This window comes from Capricornis sumatraensis, chromosome 8 (genome assembly GCF_032405125.1).
Source record: "Capricornis sumatraensis isolate serow.1 chromosome 8, serow.2, whole genome shotgun sequence".
NCBI lineage: Eukaryota > Metazoa > Chordata > Mammalia > Artiodactyla > Bovidae > Capricornis > Capricornis sumatraensis.
Window position 1 is genome coordinate 69,072,168 of NC_091076.1, and position 25,858 is coordinate 69,098,025.

The window sequence follows — 25,858 nt, forward strand, 5'->3', positions numbered from 1 at the left end:
GCATATTTAAAGATTAAAAGATAATCAACTGGAGAAAAATATAAACTAGTTTGGATGACTGAGTTTGGATAAGGCCTCAGAACTCATCTCTTTAATTCAGTAATGTTAAGATATATGTGGTTATGTTTATTTCCTGTAATTATTGCTAATACTCAAGTGTTAGTATTTCTTAAGAACCCACTACAAAATACTAAATCCCTCCACCCTCCCCCCCCACCCCAAAGTACCTTGCCTGTGGCTTTATGGTGTGAAGTCACTGAGGCTTGACCTCTATGGTTCTTCAGTTTTGTAAGGTAAAAAAAAGTCCACAGCTAAAAGTCAGATTAAACATACTGGGGTTATAATATTATTTCTCCCATAAACTTCTATCTTGAAAAGTGTGTAAATAAGACTAACACTTTACTTTGTATGTTGAAGAAGGGGAAAACATAGAAGGCAGAGCTCTGTGCAAATGGCTTTCATAGCTGGCCAGTAGTAGCAGTATTCAAGAATTCATCCTCTCTCACAATTGGGATGTTCTCAGTTCAAGTGTCCTGACTGCCCACTCTCTTTGCAGCTGTTCTGAACACTTGCTTAAACCAGACACACCGAAAGTAAAAAAAAAAAAAAAAAAAAAGGTTAAAGAAAAAAGCAGCATTAAATTTAGGCAATGCTTCCAAGAGTTGATCATCTGGCAACATGGCAGACTGGATGGGCTCGTCAGAAAACATGAAGTGCAGCATCACAGCACGGTGGTGAGGGGTCACGAGTGAAGAGCCCGTGTCAGTTAAGTCTGTTTGAAAAAGGAAAGAAAGAAAGCTTCACACGATCTTCTTAATGCTATTACGTTTGAAACTGCCAGCACTTCTCTGCTTCTGCACCTGGCTTGCGGATCCATGGCGAGTTCGTCCACTGTTACAGTGCCCAGTGGTGGGGGAGAGTTCAACATTCTCCTTGTCGATTCCTGGAGAGAAATGAAGCAGCCAGTTACCCTCTTCTCCTTTGGTGTTAAGCTCCAGGATTGAATCTCACAATTTGTAAATGAGATACAACCTAGTCTATTGTTTTTGCATTCATTTTAACAGTCAACTGCTAGAGTGTTTACAAAGATCTTGAGGTTTACACACCTCACACTTTGTTAAGCAAAATTTGCTATCACAGCAGAAAAATAGCATAAGGGGGAAAAAAAAAAAAACAAAAGAAAAACCAGAAAAGTTGCAAGGAAAAGCCAGAGGCAGGCAGGCTTGAGCTGAATGAAAAGGCTAGCAGTCACCAGACTAGAATGCCTTCCTCCAAATCATACCAGAAGTTTCCAGCAGAGGGCCATGTAGCCTTACTAGTTGTTTATACACAGGATATATTCTGTAATTGCCAAAGCTATGGAAATATGCCATTTCAAAGAAAGGGAGATGCTTTTTCTTCTCAAATTCATAGTGCCTACCCCAAAGGAACTCAAATATTGATTAAGAAAATAATATATCCTAAAAGTCATACAGCAGAATTTTTGCTTTGATCTTTTCAGCTCTGCCAAGTCATTTTTTGTTCTACACCTTAACAGTTGCCATTTACTTCTCTCACGGAGGAGATTAAACCTCCCCAAACAGGGCCCTACAATGTATTTTATAAATGATCTGATTAGTAACTCCATAAAGTGACAAGAAGCAAAAAACAGGGTATATTTTTACTCATCAGATGAGTAAAGATTTCAGATTAGACAGGTCACAGGATAGTGGTTGCCTCTGTGGAAGGAGTGACTGGAAGAGGGTATGAGGATGGTTTCTTGGGGGTGCTGGTGATCTTCTGTTTCTTGATCTGGATGCTGGATTTTTAAGTATGTTTATTTCTTAAAAGTTCATTAGGTTGTAATTTATAATCTGTGTGCTTTTTTGTTATACTTTAATAAAATTTACTAAAATAATTAGATCGATTATACCCACCTTTGGCTTAACTACTAGTGGCAAAGCAAAAAGTATTTTAGTCATTTGTAGCAAAATTTAAGCCATTTATAGCAAAATGTAACAAAATGTAGCAAATGACTGATATTTACTAATATAGAAAAATGACCATAATTTGGGAGTAGGGGGAAAAGAAATCCACTTACAGGAAGAAAAAAATAGGCTGGGAAAACATCTGCCAAAATATATTATTACTGGATGGTATGATTTCAGGTAATTTTTAATTTATTATTTTTTGGCTGTGCCATGTGACTTTTGGGATTTTAGTTCCTCGAACCCATGTCCCTTGTAATGGAAGTGGGGAGTCCTAACCACTGGGAATTCCCTACTTTATTCTTACCTGTACCATCTGAATTTTAAAATAAAGAGTAAATTTGAGAGTGGAAAAAAATTCTATTTTTGGACAAAAAATAGTATGTCAAGTCAAAAAGTATTTATGTGACTGAAAATATACAAAGATCCATACATCTGTCTGTTGGCTCATGAACAGAAAATGGCTCTGTGATGACCTCCTCCTAGGAGCCACACATCCTTCGTTTGGGGTCAGCCTTGAATTCTACTCAAGGTATGAGGCATCCACGGGCACCTGGTCTGATTGACACAGACTCCCTAGAGGGTTGCTATCTTGAGTTTATCAAAGGAACGCAGGCACGTGGAGAAGTGCACTGGGCTGGGAGTGTGAGTGCAGCATTACAAGTGCCAGCAGCACCTCTCTGGGAGCCAAGGGCAGTGAACCTGCAATGAATCTGTTCTGATCTAATCCTATGGGTAGGAAGATAAATGGAAGAAAATACACTGTGATGTTTAAACAACTTTTCTCTGGGTGACAGCACTCTGGATGATTTTTATTCTCTTCTGCACATTTATTTGAATCTTCTCCAGAGCTATTTAGAAAAGAAATAACAAAATTGAAAGAAGGCCGCTTATCATCTTTTGAACGCACCCTGCACTCTGTGATGTGTGTGCAGCTCTTTCAGTTGCCTTACTGATGGCTACAAGATAAAGGGCAACCTGCATTTTTCCTAATTTCTGTTTCTTTCATGATGCATTCTCCTTGCTTTTATATTTTGTCTGTATTATCACAACTTATGTATATGTCATATTTTCTCTACTAGAATAAAAGCACCTAGAAGGGCAAAGATAATTTATTACTCATTTTTGTTTTTCTCTAATATCTAGTTGATGTCTTTTTCAACAAACATTGGTTGAACAGAATGTTGCCAGTTTTAAATGTGATGGCTGCAACTGGGGAGAGTCAAAAAGCATCAACCCCTCTGATTGCCAGTGTGGCTGCACCATATTTTTACTGGAAAAGACAATGCCGTTTTTAGCTTCTTCTGTCTGAAAGGATCATGAACCTGTCTATGTATTTGACCTTCCCTTTCCTCAAATCTGCATGTGGCCTACAAGTTCAAGTCCAACAGTTCCTTATCTAGGGTTACTTCCTTAATAGGAAGTAAGATTCAGGCAAAACTGGAACTTTAAAGATAAGAGTTTGAAACAATAAAGAGACGGTCATCAGGAGGGACACAGTGTCAACCACCAGAGAGCTGGTGGCCCTCTGCCAGCAATCTCCCACCCTGGGGCCCCTTCTTGTGTGACCACCTTTGGTGAAGCCACACCCCTGGCTAGACTATGGCTCTTTCTGGGGATGGGGATTAGGGGAGCAGTCATCACACTGCAAGGAGGCAAAGCTTCCATCTGAGGACAAGGGTCTGTTCAGTTTAATTCTTAAGAATTAAAGTTATATAAATTATAATCAGAGTAAGTCACTAGGGTGAAGGTTTCTTCAAAGATATACTAAGAGTATTTCATTTCCTATTTTGTTAAGCAAATAACCTTCAGACCTCTAAATAAAATTTTAAATGTTAAGGGTAAGAACAAGCAATAAAGTTTTACACCTACTGTGATTTCAACTACATAAAGAAGAGAAATTAGAAGGAGAGGCACCACAATGTTAATAAACAGTGATTATCTTAGAGTGGTGGGATTATAGGTGACTTTTTAATTCTATATTGCTGAATTTCTAATTTTTTCCCCTTATGCAGATATGTTCCTTTTAATTAAAAATTTTATAGTATCACTGACTTAGGACTGTCACTTATAACCCAAAGTTTCAATGCTATGTGAGAGGTGCATGTCCCATTTTTACTTTCAAATTCAATTTTCATCTCAATTCATTTTGTGTTTTTTTGTGTGTGTTTTCTTCCTACTGAGTGACCCAACCCTACAAGTCACACACAGGTAAATGCGGCATGATGGTGATTCCTAAGTTCGATTTCACAGCAAAAATGTTTTATTCTAAGGATCAAAGGAGAAGCTGACATACAAATCTTGGAGGCTTTTGTAAAATCAATTTTAAAAAGCACTACATTTATATCAAAAATAGCATGTTGAAAAAAGCCAAGTTAGTATGAAACAGAATGATCCTAGTATCCTGGTTTCTAAGCTTAATTCTCACTTTTGAGAATTTTGGCAGCATTCTTCTTTTCAACCCTTTTAAATTAAAACTAGAAACCTTTCTAGAAGCTAGTGAAGGATTTGGTCTTGATATTCTATAGGAAAAGCTCTCAGATTATCAGCCCAATTGCCTAAATGGAGACAGATCCACCCTGCTTTGGTACACATGACATTTTATATTAGTGAGCAGACCTTGCTCCTACACTCCCACTCATCAAAGCCTCTTGGAGGCTTTGTATCCTGGTCTCTTATGCCCCTAAGCACTGGCCTTCCCTTCCGACTCTCAGTGGGCACAAAAGCAGAAATCCATGAAGTGACAGAAACTTGGAGGCCACCACTCACGTGAAATAAAAGGTTAAAAACCTCTGTAGTCTTGACTTACTAATTTAAATTCCCTTAGATATGCTGCTCTTAAACATGCAGCCAGTTACAAACATGCAGGGCAGAAGAAGCTGAAAATTTTTCACAGCAGTGTATTAATAAGCACTGTGCTTCAATGAACTGTAGTGGTTTCAGGTAAAGATGAAATCCTAAGTAAAAGGTGTTATTGGCCAAAATTCACTGAATTGAGTAAGTGGGAAAACAATCATTTACACTATAGTTAAATAACGTATATCCATTATATATCTACCTCCCCTGCTCAAACATGAGTTCCTTGAAGGCAGGCATCAGGGTTTACTTTGACAACTAGGATATAGTTCCATCCCAACAAATAATAAAATACTTAAAGTCACCTGTTTTTTAAACACCAAAATGATCTCTCAAACTGGAATCTAATATTTTTATGAAAAAATAAAAGGATCAAATCCTTTTTAGTTCTTGAGAAACTGAGGAAGAAAATGAAAAACTTAATAATAATCCAAATCTCCTGCCACCTGCACAGGGCTCCAGTAAGGTCCCTGAATCTGCCCTGCTTAGTTTATCACATGTATCTTATGGCAAACCTATCAGAAAATTCTTATTGCATCTACAAGAAGGCAAAGGTGTCAGGGGGCTCATTTGTTACATATATAATGAGGCCCATCAGAAGACCCAGGGTCCAGTCTGTCTGGATGAGAACTCTTATTTTGTTTCAGTTCTTAAACTGGCAACTAAAATTAACAGTAGATGTGCCTATTTCAAAGGATTGTTAGAAGAATCAGATAAGCTAGGTGAAGATTTTGTGTACATAATTACTACACAAACTAAGATGCTCCTAATAACTGGGAAAAAAAAAAAAGTGGAGTACTAAAAGCAGTTTTACAACAAATGCATAGGACTTGAATTTTATACTGGAATTTTTAACGTTACTGAAGCTAATGTAAATAAACAAGAAATGCCATTAAGTCTTCCTGGAAGAAAAAAGATAACTCCAGCTTCTTCTTGTGTGCGTGTTGTGCTCAGTGGCTTCAGGGCTGCCTGACTCTGTGAGCCCCTAGAGGCTGTAGTTCCCCAGGTGCCCCTTCCATGGGATTCTCCAGGCAAGAACACCCAAGTGGGCTGCCATGCCCTCCTCCAGGGGATCTTCCCAACCCAGGGATCAGACCTACATCTCTTGAGTCTCCTGCATTGGCAGGTGGGTTCTTTACCACTAGTGCTACTAGTTAATACACTGATGGAGATGTGTTAATTATATATTTAGAATTATTAATCTTTTGAGCTAGATATATAAAAGATTAACTATAGGAACTTTAAAAATATTTGTAATGGATTTTCATCAATTGCTGACACCTCTTTTTCTATACAGGTCTAATCTTTCTGTATATTAATTACTGAAGAGTAAAAGAAAGAAAAGGCATCTTTTATAAATGAGACATAACTGCATCACACCTTTTTCTTCTTAGTCCTTTGAGCTAAGGACCACATTCTTTCCTTTTTTCAGCACAGATGATTAAAAAAGACAGCCAGCTTTAACTTCTAAGGAAACGCTGGGGTTAGCTTCATACTTAGGGAAAATAAATACTTTCTAAGCTAAAAATTCTTCCCCACACCGCATACCCTCCTTGCTCCAGTAACTCTCCCTGGAGCTTCCTGTTAACCCGCCTGTGTTAGTTCAGGGCCGGGACAGCATCTTCAGTGTTCGGGAAACCTGGGCAGCTCTTCCACCAAGACGAGTCCTGGCCCTGCAGTGCCAGAGGCATTCAGACCTTACAGGAATGGCCTTATAAGTCCTTTATGTGCCTGAGCCAGACTCTGCTTACAGGGATTGGTGAATGAAGTCTCATGCCATGTGCCCGGGATGAGCGCAGGGTAAGCAGTAATTCGTGCAAAGATGACAAAAGTAAAGAGTACCTTGATGAGGGAACAGCTGCATGAAAACTGCTGATTTAGAGCAAGGCAGAGAAGCTTCACAGACACAGAATGGAAGAGAAAACAAAAGTGAGTGATGTTCATAAGATTTTTAAAGGGTGAAATATGATTAGATACTGGATAATTATTAATTTTCTTGGTTTTTCAGGAGGATTCTAGTTTTAATTATTGAACTGACTGCTTATTTCCTAAATATTACCAACTCTAAATATTAATAAATGGTAGAACTTACAATTTTACAGACAGATGTGTTTTTACCACCCTTATTAGAAGTAAGGATTTTAGTGTAAATCAAGAATTACATTAAAAAATGAAGTGGAAAATTTGCAGAAATTATACCAACCAGTTGCTCAGTTTAAAATGATTTTTCTCCCTTAAACAGAATGTGATAACAAAGAAAAAGAAGAAAAATAAATCAAGAATATACCAAATAAAGGTCTGCACTACCATAAGTAGTTTCATAAAACATTTAAAAAAATTACTTTGGAGACTGTAAGTAGTCTCAAAATAGAGGCATCTTATGTTTCTTCTAAGAGGGGGACACATTAAACCTGATAAACACAGCAGAAGTATGACTAAGTATACTCTTTGCAGAAATGGTTTTGATGAACTGACCCTTTCTGCACACAGCTGTCAGTACTACTGGGGGGTCGGACTCCTTAGAATTCCTAGCTGATCCACCCAGCTTTCAGGGAGGGAGGTCTACCTTACAGAACCAAAAGGACTGAATAACTGACAGATTGGACACAGACCCAAAATGAAATGAAAGAAGTGAATTTAAAGTAAAGTTCCACTAGCTAGGTCTTTGCTCTAAAAATATTCATGCTGTAATACTAACAGTAAAATAAGCTGATCAAAGAAAAAAATTAAGATTTTTTTTCAAGTGAAAAAATATTTTAAATAGATCATAGGCTTATTTTTGCTAAAAAATGTAATATACATCTCACATATTTTTCAGGTAAAAAATATATTATTAAACTTTAGCCATGATTATCACCTGATTTTTCCAAACAGATGTCCCTTTGAATGATCAGAATACTTTATAACTGTAAGGTACAATATAAGTACAGAAGGTCACAAAAGAGGTCAAAACAGGATACTTTGTATACCCCGCCACTCTCACTGTTCTGAAATCTATTCGAGGGCAGGTCGCATGTCTTATTAGTGCCCGCACTTCCCTTGGTTTAACAGAGTCCCTTGCATGTAGTAAACAATGAACATCTGTGATAATTCAAGACAAAATCTGGATTTGGGGTTATTTTCTACAGAGTATTGTAGTATTAATCTTGTACTTAAAAATCAAAGAACTTGTGTACACAAAGGATTTGTTAAACACGCCTCGGAAGGAAATAACAACTTCAGCTGAAACTGAATACTGAGATCCATAGGCAAAAACTGCCAAGTCTCTGGGGACCAGGGTCTCTGACATCTTTAAATGTTCTGGAGTACCTACTGAATACCTACGATATAGGAGTTTGAGTGTTTACTGAATTAAATTACAGTGTGAAAAATATTGGGAGGTCTCAGTAGAGTATTAATTGAACTTTAATATACCGTAGATGAATCTACTCAATTTCTTTTTAATGGATACTGTCATCCAGCAACTACTGCTCGTGTGCTCAGTTGCATCTGACTCTGCGGGCCCATGGACCACAGCCCACCAAATCCATATAATGCCATCTGGATATTTATTTCTAGTATACTTGCTCTTTAACATCTGAAGAGGATACAGGAAGACTGTATTTGAAATGCATACTTGAAATGGTTATAAAGCACTCATAACATGGTTTTAAAAAGGCATCTTTGCTCACCCTGTTAGAGAGCCACTTATGGCTTTCGTAAGCAAGAGAAAGTCCCATATACAGCATTTTTAGTAGATAACATTTTAATTTTCTAGCTCTAATCCTGGTACTTCAATTCATGTCGAGCTCAGCTACACTGGACCAAAGAATGGATCACAATATCAAATTTGAAATATTCTTATTTATCAAAGAGTAAATGTTATAGATTCTCTTCAAGGTTCTGATAATGGCATGTGGGAAAATCTGAAGAGACAAAGTTCTATGTTCATTTGGCTAAAAGTTAACACAATTTCACATGCAGTGAACTCTCAGTATACTCCACTGGCTTCATGGATACCAAATTCAATTTCTGTGAGGAGTGGAGTAGAAGACAGTCATTATGTATCTTCATATATAAAAATATAAAACATAAAGCAATCCTCCTTGTGTTAAGAGGAGAGACAAATGGCCTACAATCATCTGTCAAGAAGAATGCATTCTCAGAGACACTGGCTTTATGTAAATGACTGCCACTTCCTCAGAAGCTGGTGACTTACTGAATTATCATCATAATTTTTACTTAAATAAGGTTTAATGCTTAATGGGGAGGACTAGGGAGTTCATGAATTTCTTATGTAGCTGATTTGATGGCAGAGAATATTGGGGACAAAAAGACGATACAGCTTAGTGGTCAATCCTGCTAAGTACCAAAGATCCAGAAGGCAAAGTCTTAAGCTGATGGGAAGCTTGAAGCAAAGTTTGAGCTGTGTGCACATCAGCGTTTTTTGCTTTTTGACATAAAGCAACAGAGCTTACACCTGCTTAAAATTCAGTAGACTAGTGTGGGTTGATTTTGGGTAATTAATGGCAAGCAACACTCATGGTCCACTTCAGGGAGAGACACAGGGATTCTTTAAATACTTCTGCTTAGCACATGGCTGATGAAAGTGGAGACAGGAAAATATTCTGTTTTCTATTCAACTAAATACCAAAGTTGAAATGCTGGAGCGAGCTGTGAATCTGGATTAGATTCATCACTTCTTTTAGCCCTTTGATATCAGCAAACTCGGTTCCACAAAAAATTGAGGAGGCAGGGATATAAGATTACAAGGACCTAAAGATATAAAACAGCATGCCTAGTTAGAAAGTATAAACTCTTGCAAGAGATATTACCTAAGTACAAATGATAAAAACACAATAATTAGGCAGATAGACAAATCAGGATCCTTTCATGGAGATAAATCCACAATTCAGAGATACAAATGGGTTTCATCAAAAAGTAAAGTGTCTGTTGAAAAGATAAACTCTTTCTCTAATAAAATGTAATAAAATAATCTGGCAAACCAAAGGACATACAATTTAGAGAGAGAAAATGTTGAACACCATTATTCTAAAGAATTAATTCTATCACTTTTAAACTTCAGTTTCATTTCAGAATAGTCAGAGGTTTTCAGGGTGTTATAATCCATTCAAGTAGCCATCTTTGGAGAGCTACTGGAGGTGACACTGTAGGTTTAAAACTGTAACCAAAACCACATAACTATTCTTTGATTTTTCTAGACAATTCTAAATAAGAGGATGCAGAGTAGGACTATTTTTCTAAGCAAATGATATGGTTAATGTCCAATCAACACAGAACATGAACAGTTCCTCAGCTACCAGAATGTGTGCTGGTACCTTTATTTTAATCTGATTATTTTATTGTCTCTATCAGTGGGTAAAAATAGGCAGAAATATCCCTGGTAGTCTGGATTAAAAAAAAAAAAAGTCAATATAAAAACAACTAATCATTTTGCCAGCTTTACCATCTCTTTAGTAGCCCAAGAAGCAAAAGGTTGGTCAAAATGAACCAAACTTGAAAAACAAGAGGATCAATATAGGCAGAGTCTACGGATTTTCTAGTGGTGATCAACTTCAGTGGTTGACTAACCTAGACAATAGAGAGCTCTACAGAAGAAAAGGCGTGGTAGACTTAGGTAAGGCAGATGGAAATAATAAGACAGACATAAATATATGAAAGAAAAAGGAAAAAGCAAGGAAAGGGAAGGAAGAAAGATGGCAGACATGGAAGGAATGAATGTGGTAGAAAGAACACTGGCCTTGGTTCTAGATAAGGCTGTGTGATAAAGCAATTCACTTGGCTCTTCTAAGCCCAGTCTCCCCTTCATATATGATGTTGTGAGCTCAGAACTAAATTACCTCTGTAGTAGCCTCTAGCTCCAAAGAGCTAAGACTTTATCATGGGGGGCTGGGTGGGAGGGGGTGGTGATGAGGGAAAGAACGCAGTCACTGCAGTATCTAGAAGACAGTAAAGTTTTGCCCTGGCTGTAACAGTTCAAATGCTGATAATGGGGCAAGATCCTGTGCACACTCTAGTGAGGAGGAATCACCTGAGTGTTTGTTAAAATGCTCTCTGGGCCCCCACTCTTGGAGTTTCTTGTGCAGGAGGTCTGGAGTGGGATTCCAGCAACCATATTTCCACAAGCTCTTAAATGACACTGAGGCTGCTGATCTTGGGATCACACTTGAAGAAACACTGTCCTAGGGTAACACGGTTATAGAGGGGAAAAGTTGGCAAGACTTCTATTTTTGGGGGGAGGGGAAACCTGATTAGCTGCAGTAAAGTGAGTGAAAATAAGTGCTAGATCAAATAATTTGTTTCCTCTGCTGACCAAGGTTTTGTTGTTGACCAAGGCTTAACAGATCATAGATGAATATAGCTGTTTAATATAATAGTTTATAACATGTATGAACCGGGCACTAGATTTGCCAAGTTCTTTAGAACCTTCAAAACTATGTATGTCTAAATATTCAGGCAAAACCAGGATTATAAACTGGAAATTCTATTTATGGATCTTGAACAATACAAAGTAGTTGTAATAATACATTACTTGGCATTTTAAAAGAAAATCCACTTAACACTTAACTACATCTAATAACTTTTCCTTATAGCATGAAGTGTTTTATAAGTAAACTTTTCAGATAATGGAAATTTAAACACAAAACCTTTTTAATTTTAACCACTTTGGAAAGATATCTTTCTGAGTATAAACATGACCACAATGGAAGACTTCCTTCATTATTACTATCATTATAATATACACAACGGTGTCCGTTCTGTAATGAATTGAGTAACACCTCCAGGGTTGACCAGAATCATAAGAAATCATCTGCTTTGACACTGAATGAGCCCAAGGTTCTGTACATTTGCTGTTTCTGCTATCTTGCTTATCTGAGTCCCACTCGAGCTATTAGCTATTTCTCAATGTATCCACCTGTTGGTTGCATGCTGAATTGGTATACTTTCCATACTTGGACCTAAGAGTGACTTCAGAATAAGGAATATGCTTATGGGCTTTAAGATGTTATGTTCTTGGTGTGGCTGTTTTGTCTGGTTGCTTGTTTACTCCTAGATTTTCAGGTTGTTGCTGGCAGTACGGAATAGGGATGCTACTATACTTGGCAGATTTTTTGGATCAAGTAGGCTGTGTCAGAGACACAGAAACACTAGGGCAAGATTAGTGTATCTAGCAAGGGAATTATAATTCTGTTCACTTACAGGGATTACCTGTCCTTGAGGTTACTTTTCCTGCCTAAACTCTTAAAAATGTTTCAACCTTGGAATATTTTATGTAAACACTCTATAAACATGTCAGTATTTTTGTTAACTCTTTGAAAGTAGAAAGCTTTACAGAAACCAAAATTCAAATCAGCTACAAGGTAAAGAAGAAATGTAAGATGAATTTCATGATAAAAAGGAGCAAAATCTGCTGTAAACTGATAACAAGGGAATTCCTAATGTTGTATAGTAATATTATTGCTCAAATTTATATAAAGAGTACATTTACTGACCTGGGGAATGCTGGGAAGTTGCAAGTGAGGTCATGGAATTAGAAAGGTTAAGGTTAGCAGTAATACTAAGCTGGCTCTGCACTGCAGGAGGATAAGGAGATGTGGGTGTCAGGAGGGACTCCTCACTGGTTTCTTCATCAATTCCAGGCAAATACGTGTCAATCAAGGCATCAAGAAACTTAACAATAAGCTCAGCATAGTCTGGGATTTGTGTTTGCTGTAATGGAAAATACGAAATTATTTTAGCTCCATTCTTTTTTATTTTTTCTAAATCCCCTTTGAAGCCAAAAAAGAGTAATTCAATTTTTATCTTGGGTTTAACTTGCTGTTTTTCTTCTTTTATACTACAGATCATTAAAAAAGGCAGGGGTGGGGGGATGAAATATATATAGATTACCATGGAACTTACAACTGGGAATTTTATTCAGCTTACACTTACGGCTTCCAGATGAACCTGCAATTACTGGAGGCCACGCGTAGACAGAGACTGAATTAATCCTGAGACAATCCAATTGTCAGGAATGATGTCTAGACTATTTTCCAAAACAGGGAGAATGAGCAGAGCATCATTCCAGCTGCCATTTAGAGATTCAACTAGCTAAACACTCTGAAGAGAATGGAGGGTTACTGGCAATCAAACCACAAATTTTCTGCATGACACACTTATTTCTGTGACTTCAGGCCCATTATGTAAATGATAGCCTTTGCATATCAAGAGATATTCAGTATTAATTAAATAAAATAAAACTAAACACTCAATTTTTAAAACAAAGTTTACACTATTTACATTGATTTGGCACCGCTATCTCTAGAACACTACACTAGGGGAAGAAATAGAAGTCCTGCCTTCAAGGAACCTCAGTCAATTTGGAGAGAGAGCATATACAGAGAGAATCATTAAAAACATATTTATGTCACACTATATCAACGAATGCCAATCAAAAACAAGCTGAATGGACCACATGAGGATAATTTCAGGGAAGAGTGAATCTAATGCAACAGCTTGGAAGGAAAAAAGTGTTTTCACGAGGTGATTTTTTTTTCATTATGTAATTTCAAAAACAGGTTTAATCGACATATAACACTGTATTAATTTCAGGTCATGAGGTAGATTTCAGCCATATGTAATGCTCTTTCCTAATCATAAGATACCTTAAGTGTGTGCCTTGAAACTGAAACTGAAGTCGCTTAGTCGTGTCTGACTCTTTGTGATCCCATGGACTGTAGCCTACCAGGCTCCTCAGTCCATGGAATTTTCCAGGCAAGAGTACTGGAGCGGGTTGCCATTTCCTTCTCCAGGGGATCTTCCCAACCCAGGGATCGAACCCAGGTCTCCTGCACTGCAGGCAGATGCTTTACTGTCTGAGCCACCAGGTCATTAATTACATGAGGGACTGAAGGTAGAAAAGTTTACAGAGGTTTATTATACCTTTCTGAAAAGTCAAGCATAAATTTAGTTGATTTTTTTTTTGTAAAAGCTAGTATATAAACATATTAAAGGTACTGCCTCTTGGAAAGAATCTTGAGGTAGAAAACTTTTAATAAAAATAACGTATGTGTTTGTGTGAATCATTCTGGTTTTCAGCACATTGTGTGTTCTTAAAACAGGCATACTTATATAAATAAAATTTTCATTTTGTCAGTAGAGAAAAATATATTTTCTTACCTTTGAAAAGGGTCCTGCAAACCTCCATAAGCCATTAAAACCAAAACCTGCAACAAACCAAATGTTACTCTTATAACAAGCATGATACTCTTTTAATCTTAATAGAAATTAAATAATTTATATAGCTGATGATATATAAAACCTACATGTACAGTAAAATCATTTTTTTAGGATGAGTATCAAAGTAGACTAAAATTCACTGAAAGTACACTCAGTATAAAAACATACTTTAGTTAAAAAGTTGTCAACCAGTTATCATACTGAACACAACATTAAGAGTAGGAAAATGGCATATTAGAGAGGTATGATCAAGCCTATTCCTCATAAGAAATTCTTCAGCTAGTGTATTCTTTAGCAGCACGCCTGTGTCGAGTTCATCAACAATCCTCCTCCCGGTACATTTATTTACTTTGCAGGTAAGATGTTTGGTATTGTGGTGGGGATTCTTCATGGTACACCACACTCTGCACAATTCCATGGATCGGATTTAACAAATTTGGATCTTGGCACAATGACAACAGGGTGTTGATCTTAGAGTCCAACAAATTGTGCCTAAAAAAAGTCAACAGAGGAACATTTTAAAGGAAAATATATACTGGAAAACATACATTCTTTCCTAGAACAATGTGATAAAAATGAAAAGTAATGAGTGCTTTTTTAACTTCTTGGTGCTTTTCCAAATTTTGTAATATGAAGGTATTTGCTTTTCTGTTTTGTTTTGTTCTGTGTTTATAGTCATCAGGAAAAATATGGTAAAAGCAACCAACTAGTAATGTCACCATTACTAGTTGGTTAACTATAGTTAACCATGCTTAACTATACATGCTGACTTTGCTCAAGACACGGCTGGCTACTATCAGCCACTCAGCATGCTTCAGGACCATCTCTTCCTGCTGATTACTGATATATACCCAGGAGTTAAAACTAAATTTAGTATTAGTCAGTGTTAATAAATGCTGAATCAGATCAAATAAGGAGAACAAAATTAGCTTGGAGGGGGTGGAATATATGATCCAATTCAAACTTACAAGGAAATCTACTATTTCTAACTCACCTACAATCCATTAATAAAAATAACCAAGGGCGAAGTACATAAAACTCTGACATTTATAAATAAGATTAAACAAAAAGAAAGGCTTCCCAGGTGGCTCAGTAGTAAAGAATCTGCCTGCCTGTCAATGCAGGGGATTCAAGGGACACGGTTTGATCCCTGGGTCGGGAAGATCCCCTGGAGAGGGACATGGTAATCCATTCTACTTGCCTAGAAAATTCCATGGACTGAGAAGCCTGGTGGGTTACAGTCCACGGGGTGGCAAAAGAGTCGGACATGACTGAACACATACGTGCATACACACAGGGAACTAGATCCCACATTCTGCAACTAAAAGATTCTGTGTGCTGCAACTAAGACCAGACACAGCCAAATAAATAAATAAAAACAAATAAAACAAAAACAAGGAAATAATGACACTACACAGAAGGCCTACATTAGGAATGGTGGTGGTGGTTTAGTTGCTAAGTCGTGTCTGATTCCTGTGACCTCATGGACTGTAGCCCGCCAGGCTCCTCTGTCCATAGGATTCTCCAGGTAAGAACATTGGAGTAGGTTGCCATTTCCTTCCCCAGGGGATCCCAAATTTCTTTGGGTTATTTAGATTTGAACACTTTGAGGCTAATATGATTTCATCCCTTAAGAGAGAATAAAATTCATTCCCAAATAAGAGGTCAATTTTGCTTTCACTCAACTGTGGATTAAAAATAAAAGCTCTACTGAAAAAAGAACCATAACAGGTATGCCAATTTAAATACATTAATAGCAATCTAACAGTTTCCTCCTAAGTGAGGAAATAAATGATGTTCATCACAATGAACAATGTATGGAAACAACCAGATAAACAAAATGTTCGTCCTGATTGACAGGCCAAAACAAATCTTAGGTCTCTTTAAACCCGCTGTCTCTAAGCTAAAATCACTATCCACTACCTCATGTTTCCCTCTCCACAATCAGTGGACACTACTGGGCGATACTTTTCCTAAACTTTTATAAAACACTTGACTTCAGGACAGATACAAAAGTTAAATGCAGGTGGAGATACTTACACAACAGGAAAAACTTTGGGGAAAACAACACTGGCTTCTGCTAAGTATTCATAAAGAATTCGTTGATCAAACTCATCTGTGGTGTATTTCACTAGTGTAGCCTGCAAACAAGTAAACAAAAAACATTTTATTTTGTGGCTGAATTGTCATCTGTTTTGGTGAGAAGCTGAATATGGACTTCCTTTCATGTTTTTAATACTTAAGGGCTTTCTAAGAGTAGACCGGGAAAAAATACATAAAAAGCAAAAAATATTACCAGAACAGTAAGAAGAAGTGCTTGGATCTTCGGATCAGTAAGTACTTCTTCATCTAAAAGAACATTTGATTCAGACACTGAAACTTTGCGTAAATGTGGGTGCTGCTGTGATGAGGAAATCCTTTGGGTTTCTGTGGTAAGATATGGATTAACACAATCAGCTGTATTAATCGAATATAACACACTAGATACTACTTCACCTGCTATATTTTAATGTCACTTCTATAATTCAATAGCTTTTTAATAGACACTTAAAATATCAACATAAACATCATACAAAATCACTATTCATCTATATATGAAAGTTCTGGCTAGCTGTTTATGATGCTCTTTACAATCCTATGTATGATTACTTTCCACACATATTTCAGGATATTTGTCATTTTAAGGACTGTACAGCTTATCATCTGAAAAAGAGCAAATGTTTCTATATTTCATCCTAATAACACTAAGAATGGCTGGAAAGCAAATATGGCTTTTAATGTACTCTCCCTCCTTACTTTCAATGATCTAGATTAGTTATTAACTTTGTTTCTCACCCATTTCATAATCAGTTTCTGCTACTCTCCTCATTTTGGGGGGTGTTGTGATCCCTGATTCCATTTCTTGCCTTTTAGGAGCCTTTGTGTCTGATATCAAGTGATCAAAACTTTTCCTTGTTCCTATAAACAAAAGTTACAGAATATGGAAGTTTATTAACCACAGTGTCTGTGAATAGGAATATACTATAAAGAAAATGTTTGGGCATAAAGTGTTTGCATTTTCACTTAGGACCCAAAGAAAGCTCAAACATCCCTGGGGCAGAGTTCCTCTCGTCTCCATGTTTCATCTTCTTAAGGAATTTTGGCTAAACAGCAGTGCTGTTTCAGGACTGGATGTGCCTTATTGGTCCAAATCAAACTGAGATTACATTTACTACACTGGAGGTAAACCAAACTCCACCAGCAAGCATAATATTTAATAATAAGTACAGAGAGAGGCACTACTTAGTAGCAAAGATCAATTATGTCTGAACCGCCTTTTTTCAATTTAAGGCATTCTGCTGGTGGGAAAAATGAGTCATTAACATATAAAGAATTTCCAAATGAAGGCAAAATCAAACTTTGATTTTAGTTCTTCAAGCTCTGAGAAAAGGATCTGCATGCCTGAAAGTACTAAATAATAGATACACTGGGAGATGCTTCAAAAATAGCAAGCAGGACCATTTACTTGGCTTTGAGTTTCTCTAATCACATTCTCTATCACTGTTGAAAAACTTTTTCTTAAAATAAAAGTATTGAAATTGGGCTATTTGGAACTTACATATTTCTGTTCTTTGTATTATAAGAAATTTTCTTATTTTTCTTGGTGCAGCTCTAAAAAATAAATCTGAAATACTTGTGACAGTATTACTTTTTAAAACCCAGAACTGAAGCCACTATACTCACATCTGGACAATTGAACACTTGAGAAATTTAATCTTCTATTAACCTCACGTTTTAATACTAATAATTATTCACAACAGTCATAAAAATCAAGGTCAAATAATTTAACAGCCCAAAGGATCTAGTCTAACTTCTTTATTTTCTATACCTATAAACTGAGGAAGCCATCACTTAAGAGACTAGCTTGAAGTCACAAGGCTAGACATTCAGTCAGTGACCAGTTAAAATATCAAATTTCATTCTTCCTTTTCACTTTACACTCTGCATTCTTCCAGGGAGATCTCCTTCCACTCCCACAGCTTCAGCTCTCTAATGAGCTAATTAATTCTAAATATGCCACTTGTCCACTTCTCTCTTCTTGATCTCCAGATGTGTGTTTTCATTTATCTCTTAGATATACATTCCGAGAATTCTGAAGGTATTCCATACTGGAATGGGTAGCCATTCCCTTCTCCAGAGGATCTTCCCAACCCAGGGTTTGAACCCGGGTCTCTGGCATTGTGTGGGGGACTCTACCTTCTGAGCCACCAGGGAAGCCCACATATAGTATCAACCAACTTGAATTACCTTGTGCTATAAATATATTAGCCCCAATCTCTGCAAATGGGGTCACTACCCAGACAGTTTTTGAAGCCAGAAACTTTTGACATCTTTCTCGGCCTTCTCCTGCCCTACCTGGCCCATATAATCAAACCCTAGTAAACTCCGGGAGTTGGTGATGGACAGGGAGGCCTGGCGTGCTGCAGTCTGTGGGGTCACAAAGAGTCAGACTGAACTGAACTAAACTGAAGTCCCAAAGCTGATTCCTTTTCTCCATTCTTCCACTGCTCCTGCCTTAGTGCAGGCCTATGCCATTTTTTGCTTGGACTGCTGTAACAATCTCTTAGATGATTCACTTGCCAAAAAACTTCCCTTTCTCCATACTGTAGCCAAAAACCTTTCCTAAAAATAAAATTTCGTAATGTCCCTTCCCTATTTAAAGATCTCTGCTGGATACGTGATAAGGCTAAATTTCTTAACATGGCACAAAGTCTCCTACAAACTAGTTCCAAGCCTTCTCCAGCCTCATTTCCTACCCCGTTGCTTTTCCTGACTTTGCTTTATTCATGCTATTCCCACCTCTCCTGAATGTATGCCTTCCTTATCCTGTGTCTACCTGGCAAACAGGTATCAAATCTTCAAGACCCAGTTTAAATGTTACTTCACCTCTGTAGCTCTTCCTAATTTCCCCCAATCCTCAGTTTTCCCTCATCAAGACATATTTAATGGCACCCGGGTATGCTGTTGCGATTGTATGATTATGTCTTAGCCATCAAACTATGAGCTCCTCCAAGGGCAAAGACTATATAACTTTTTAATCTAGCACATGGGTTGAATGAATTCAATATTGCATTTTCTCTGAAGTTAGTTCTTCATTTACAATGTCCTTGGCATGAAAATTGAGAATCACAAAACACTAAGTAACCAGAAAACTCCTAGAACATTATTTGTGGCAAAGTATAAACAGAAAGAAACTCAAACAAAAGAGAACAGTCTTATGTGACTAGTCATAGTGATTAACATTCATGGTTTCAGTGTCTCTCATGGTTTATTGGCAGGTTACTTATTTTATACTTCCTTAGCCAAAGCCGTGTAAGAGCACCTTTGTATTCAATCCGTGGTGAGGCGGGATCTTTACTTCAGCTTTTGAAAAGGGAAAGGGTCTCACAGCATTTCAGGTGTATTTCTCATGGGCAAATGTTGATATAAAACAGCAGTTTTCATTTTCAAGAATTCTATCTTCTTAGAGTAATTAAAAAATACAGTAATCAAAAACTCTTTATCTTTTTGTTTTTTTAAGAAAAGATGGCAAATAGTATTATTACATTTCATAGCATATTGATGTATTCTGCCCACAGATGATAATTTTGGAAAATATACTGTTAAAGGCCCTGCATCTGAATGCTGTGAGACTTCCTTTTCTGTGGGTACCTAATGTCTCTCCTACTCTCATTTACCTGCTGCCTGGCCAAGGCAGAATAAAACAAGTACAGCCACAATATTTAGTCTAAGAATCCTCCAAAAAACTGTTCTGAGATCTCATTCTCATTCCTCTGTCTTAACTGATATGGCTTAACTGATCTATCAAACTCTCTTATCATTGGCATCAAAAACAGAACATTATGATAATCTTTAAGAGCTTCAAATAATTTTCCAAGAGTGAAAGTATCTGATCATTTTTAAAAACAACTCTAAACATTTCTAAATAATTTAGATAAACTAACCAAGCAATTTCTTCGTGTTGGCCTGAGAAGGCTGCCCCATGTCCAAGCTCATAGATTTCCTGGCTCGGGGACTGGTCTGGCCTGCAGGTGGATAGCTGGCTGCAAGGTACCCTTCAGAAGCTTTGGGAGATGACCATGGCTGATGCTCCTTTAGTGTCCTGAGAGATTAAAACAATTGAGAAGAATCAATAAACATGATAACAAAAACAAGCATTCTTGGCCCTTCTAATTGGCAGTCCTATTTCCCAATGGCAGTGATTAATTTTAAAACTACTTTAAAGCACTTTGGAGAACAAACTCTTAATTTATCCCCAGGAGGTATCCATTTTCTTGCCATGACATCTTATACATAGCAGGTACTCAACAAATGTTCAACTTAACTGTGTATTGCATTCATTTTTTAATAAGAGAAAATCAAGTCTAAATAGGCAATCGTACCACTGGTTTAAAAACCAAGGGGAACACAGGCAAATTCACTTTTTACTTTCCACAACAAAAAGAGCATTATCTCAAATAAATATAATCATAGGAATGACTAAAGAGTAAGACTACTGAAAACCAAGCATGCCTGGAAAGCTGTTGCATACATCGTTAACATCTCAGTTGGAAAATGCCAAGGGCTTTTTATTAAAAAGTGGGATGTTGATAAACTTAATGATACAAGCTCTACAAATATATGATTATTTTCCTATGTTCAACACTGTACCTAACACTTAAAGGTACCACTGACTGAAAATATAAAAAAACTCCAAATGATGCCAATTTTATGGAATTTCTCTATGTTTTAGTGAAAAACATGCTATCCAAAGCCATACATGACAGCAAATATGATTATCGTTATCTAAATGTGCACTATAGAAAAATTTTTAGTAACTTTAGTGTGATATGAGTAAATACATAAATATGTTGGCATGTATATGTTTTTACAAATCTGTATACCTCAGTTTTCTATCATTAAGCTTGTAATGTTGCTTATATTTCAACTTAGGTTTTCCTAGGCCTTCTCCTACAATCTGATACTTTCAAGGTCATCTCTTCATCATCCAACTGACTCGTGCTTAAAAAGAGACAAAGTAATGTTAACTAGCACAATCAGTAAGAAGAACTTTCTCACTACTAAGAAAGAAAGAAAAGAAACTTAAGTCGTTCAGTCATGTCTGACTCTTGGCAGCCCCATGGACTGTAGCCCGCCAGACTCCTCCATCCATGGAATTTTCCAGGCAAGAGTACTGGAGTGGGTTGCCATTTCCTTCTCCAGGAGATCTTCCTGACCCAGGGATCGAACCTAGGTCTTCTGCAATGCAGGCAGTCGCTTTACCGTCTGAGCCACCAAGGAAGCCCTTCTCACTACTAACCCACATAAAATATTGAACATTTATAAACTGAGTTTTGATTCACACTCTTCCTTGATTATCTTTAGTTTCCCTTCTATATTACCTTCTGGATTACTCTGCTGCTTGACACCACTGGCATGGAAAATCAAAACCTGATGAAAATTATGTAATGATGGGAGGAGAAGCCCACTTACCTATAGCTAGGGTCACCATGATGAATGGGATATGTATCCATAGGAACATTTTCCATTGAAATATCAGTAAGAAGCAGAGACTTTCTATGTTTTAGGCTACAGCGACTTCGAACTTCCTCAGACACTGTAAGTAAAGCTAAAAGAAACAAGAAGGAAGATTTAACAATTTAATAAATCACAAATATGACTTAAAATAGGATATGTTTCTTACAAGTTCCTAAAGAGAGTAACAGCTGTTAAACATGCATGTAAAGAGTCCTGAAGAGTATGAAGTTTAAGGGTATAAGCCCTTAGGACAGATTTGTTTATCTTAAAGGGTTTACCATCTGTTTTGGAAGGCTGCATGTAAACATTAAACAGAGACTTAAATGGTATCTATATAGTCTAGCGCTTTAATGTATATTTGACCTCAACAAACATAAAAGGTCAGCAGGCCAGGACTATAATGTCCATTTCTTACATAAAGAAAAATACTTTGAAATGTTAAATGATTTGCTCAAGGTCAAATGACTCAAAGAAGTTGCTACAAACTGAAGTCTGCTAAACTGGGAATCCGCACTTTCCATCAAATGACTATGTTTATACTCAATACCCAGTAATGACCTATATGGGAAAAGAATCTTAAAAAGAGTGAATATATATATATGTATATGATTCACTTTGCTGTACAGCAGAAACTAATATAACATTGTAAATCAACTATACTCCAATTTAAAAAAAAGACTATGTTCAAAAACTGTGTTACATATAAGTGCTAAGTGTTGCTGAGAGGAGAAACACAAATTGGGCAATAGCAAGCGAGGATGGGATAATGGAAGGAGGGCAGGGGCAGACAATCTAGGCAAAACAAATGGCATCAGGAATGAATATTAAAGAGACATAAAGGCACTTCTAGTAGATGGCAAGTAGACTAGCTTTAAATAGCCCATCCATTTCGAAAGGAAATAAAAAATGAGCCTGTGACATTTAGAGAAAGAGGACAGAATCAGGAGGCCTGCTTCAGGGCTCAAGATGCCGTTGCTGCTGCTAAGTCGCTTCAGTTGTGTTCGACTCTGTGTGACCCCATATTACATATGACGGCAGCCCACCAGGCTCCTCTGTCCCTGGGATTCTCTAGGCAAGAATACTGCAGTGGGTTGCCATTTCCTTCTCCAATGCACATATGCATGCTAAGTTGCTTCAGTCGTGTCTGACTCTGGGCAACCCTATGGACAGCAGCCCTAGGCTCCTCTGTCTACAGGATTCTCTAGGCAAGAACACTGGAGTGGGTTGCCATTTCCTTCTCCTTCAAGACACAGGCTCAGGCACTTAGATTCTATAACAGACAACAGGGAGTTACGTAGTTTCATGAACCAAAGATGACAAGAGAACCTATTTCATATACTAATGCAAATTCTTTTATAAGGAAAAATATTTTGGCAAACTTTCAAAATTTTAACCAATACCACGGGACTGAGTTGTGAACTCTTTACTCTGCCAAGCAATCAGCAGAAGGACCCATAGGTGTCTGTACCTTTTCTGTGGTTCTTAGATATATATGTGCATGCTAAGTCACTTCAATCATGTCCTACTCTTTGTGACCCTATAGACTATAGCTCACCAGGCTCCTCTGTCCATGGGATTTCCCAGACAAGAATATTGGAGTGGGCTGCCATGCCCTCCTCCAGGGACCAAACCCCTGTCTCTTACATCTCCTGCATTGGCAGGCAGGTTCTTTACCACTAGTGCCACCTGTAAGATTAATTTTGTCTACTTTGTGTTTTACCTGCCAAGTAAGCCACGCTCTGTGTATTCACCTCAAATTTGTCACAATTTCTGTGTTTATTAACCAGAGCTAGTAGTGTATGCAAAATTCTGACTGTTCTTGCAACAATGGCAGGTGAAGGATGCCTGTATCCTAGAAAAAATAAAAACAAACAAGAAGTTAATTCTTTCTCTCAGTAAGCATTTGTTGAATTCTTATTCTGTGACTAGCAACTCGGCAAAGAAGAGAAGTATATAAGGGGTAACTCCTGCCTTCTGAGACTAGCCATTGGGGAAGGTAAAATATGCACATATGTAAACAGTTAATTAATTACATATAGGGTTAAGCACCAAAAATGTGCAGAACAGAATAATGCTCCCTAGAACACTAAGGTACCTCAGAGAGAGGAAAATCAGGAAAGACTATAGTTATTTCAGACCTTCTATTCCCTACAACAGCACAAGATTTTTTTAAAAAAGCCTATTATTGTAGTTTGTCTTAAGGTATGCTTTGAAAACAGGGTTTTATCACTTAATTTTTTTTCTAGTTAAAGGAAAAAGCCTTATGATACAAGGACTATATGCTCCCAAAGGTCAAAGAATTGGGTTGATTAGGGGGTAAGTTTGATCTTTGGACAGCTTTTAATTACTAATGCAACTCCATTTAAAACAGGGGATTTGTATACTGGAAATATTTCATATTCCTTTAGAAATACAGAATAAGCAAGCACTTTATTAGCCTAGTTGCAATTCATCTCTTGGTATCCTGCAGTAAGTGTAGTATCTTTTGAGCAATCCCTACTCCCTATAGAGATTAGAACGGTCAATATTTTTTTGCAAAGATTTCATAAGGTGGTGAAATAAAATACATACATTCACACCAGTGTGTGTGTGTGTGTGTGTGTACCTGGTTAAAAACCTGGGGGAACTTCTATGATCCCTCAAGCCGCAATCATTTAAACTGATACAAAACTGCAGATTCAAGTTCTAGCTTGAGTCTCTAATTTTGACCAAATCTAAAACCAGCAATTTATGCTAGCTACTTAACCCAGGCTATACTTTACAGTGCTTTTGCTTCTGACTCACCCTATATGCCATTTCTATTAAATGCAGTTTTGGGCCATGGCTGTACCAGATTAATCAACCAAAGCTAACATTTAGTGAAGTCAGAAACAGGGAGTAAAGTCAGGTGGGCAACTGAATGAGCTGACTCTGAGGAATAACTGGAGATCACTGCTGTAAGTAATATAGAAATGTGGAGGTGGGAGAATGGGGACCAGAGGGTGAGGTCCTATGGTATGTAATAACAGGACTGAACAACAGTAAATTAGTAACAAGTTAAGACAATCTCTGGTCAAATCTCAAATTTCTAACATGAGTTACTCAAATAACATTTATTAATTTGTAATTTGTCTTATTTTGATAACCAAAAAGATACTTAAGTATCATTAACTACTAAAACAGCTATTAGAAAGTTCAGTACTTAGAATTGTATAACAATCAACTCCCTTGCTTTCTAAAGGAAATCTGGTATTTGATATGGAAATTAGGCTGTATTAAAATACATACTAAACAAAACATAACTCACTACGACATATAGTTTGCATTTAACGTAAGACATATGAGCCAAATTATATCAATTATTTTAGTTACTTCTGGCTTCTTGATACTATTTCATAAGAATATTTTGACACAATGGCTCTACCTTTTAAGAGGTGTCCAACCAGTGCGAAGTTAAAGTTAGAGTTGAAATTGAGTCCAACAAAATGATCCATTTGTTTGCAGTGCCATTCCAGAGGGTTCCGGATTGCCATGAACACTTCCTCTGGACTCTATTAAAAATAATCATGAGATGGTTGATGGGGTTCACACAAGAAGGATCACTTAATTGGTTTTTGTTTGCATTCAACAGCTATGACAAGGTAAATAATCCTTTCAGGTTGAGAAAAATTATTTTCAGATGACTACAAAATACCATAGAACATTTAAGGTACTACAAATAAATTAGTGCAAAAGAGTCAAGCATGTAGGGAATAAGGTGATGGAAGATACAACAGCTTTGATTTATAACGCAAAATAAGTGACTGTCAATTTATATCCTGGTGACTTTTAAAAACCTATACTGTTATTTTAAATGAGACTGTGCATTGAATTGTAGCTGGCACTTTGTGTACTATGACTGGATACTCAAGAGAATGAAGAGAACTCATATTTACTGAGTGCCTGCTGCATAGAACATTACTGTACTGAAACCTTAAAGCAATTCTGTGTAACAGATATTAGCTCCATTTTACAGATTGATCAATTGATTGATGTATCAGTGAACTAAACAGACAAAAACTACTAGCCCTGGCGAATTTGACATTCTAGTGTGGTAAAACAAAGAACTGAAACTCAAAAATGCTATGTAACTTGACCTCTAAATTAAGGTATTTAACAGTATTTCCTAAAGTGTGGTTTCAGGAATACCTGCCTTAAAGTCACTGATGATGCTTGTTCAAGGGTGGAAAGTACTGGGTTTCATCTCAGAATCATGGGAAGTGGTAAGACCCAGGAATTTG

General features: G+C 37.1%; 1 protein-coding gene across 2 annotated transcripts in view; it reads right to left on the reverse strand.

The window, feature by feature from the left end:
- Positions 1-245: 245 nt before the first annotated feature.
- NF1 (neurofibromin 1) overlaps positions 246-25,858 on the reverse strand; it is a 248,098-nt gene continuing 222,485 nt past the window's right edge. For both annotated transcript variants that reach the window (XM_068978214.1, XM_068978213.1), the window contains 11 exons: positions 25,003-25,129; positions 23,320-23,451; positions 21,555-21,690; positions 20,027-20,184; positions 16,878-17,000; positions 16,339-16,469; positions 16,083-16,183; positions 14,392-14,534; positions 13,983-14,029; positions 12,317-12,533; positions 246-943 (listed from right to left, as the gene is read on the reverse strand). In XM_068978214.1, the coding sequence (XP_068834315.1) occupies positions 801-943; positions 12,317-12,533; positions 13,983-14,029; positions 14,392-14,534; positions 16,083-16,183; positions 16,339-16,469; positions 16,878-17,000; positions 20,027-20,184; positions 21,555-21,690; positions 23,320-23,451; positions 25,003-25,129 (1,458 nt within the window). In that variant the 3' untranslated portion in view covers positions 246-800. The remainder of the gene's footprint in view (positions 944-12,316; positions 12,534-13,982; positions 14,030-14,391; positions 14,535-16,082; positions 16,184-16,338; positions 16,470-16,877; positions 17,001-20,026; positions 20,185-21,554; positions 21,691-23,319; positions 23,452-25,002; positions 25,130-25,858) is intronic.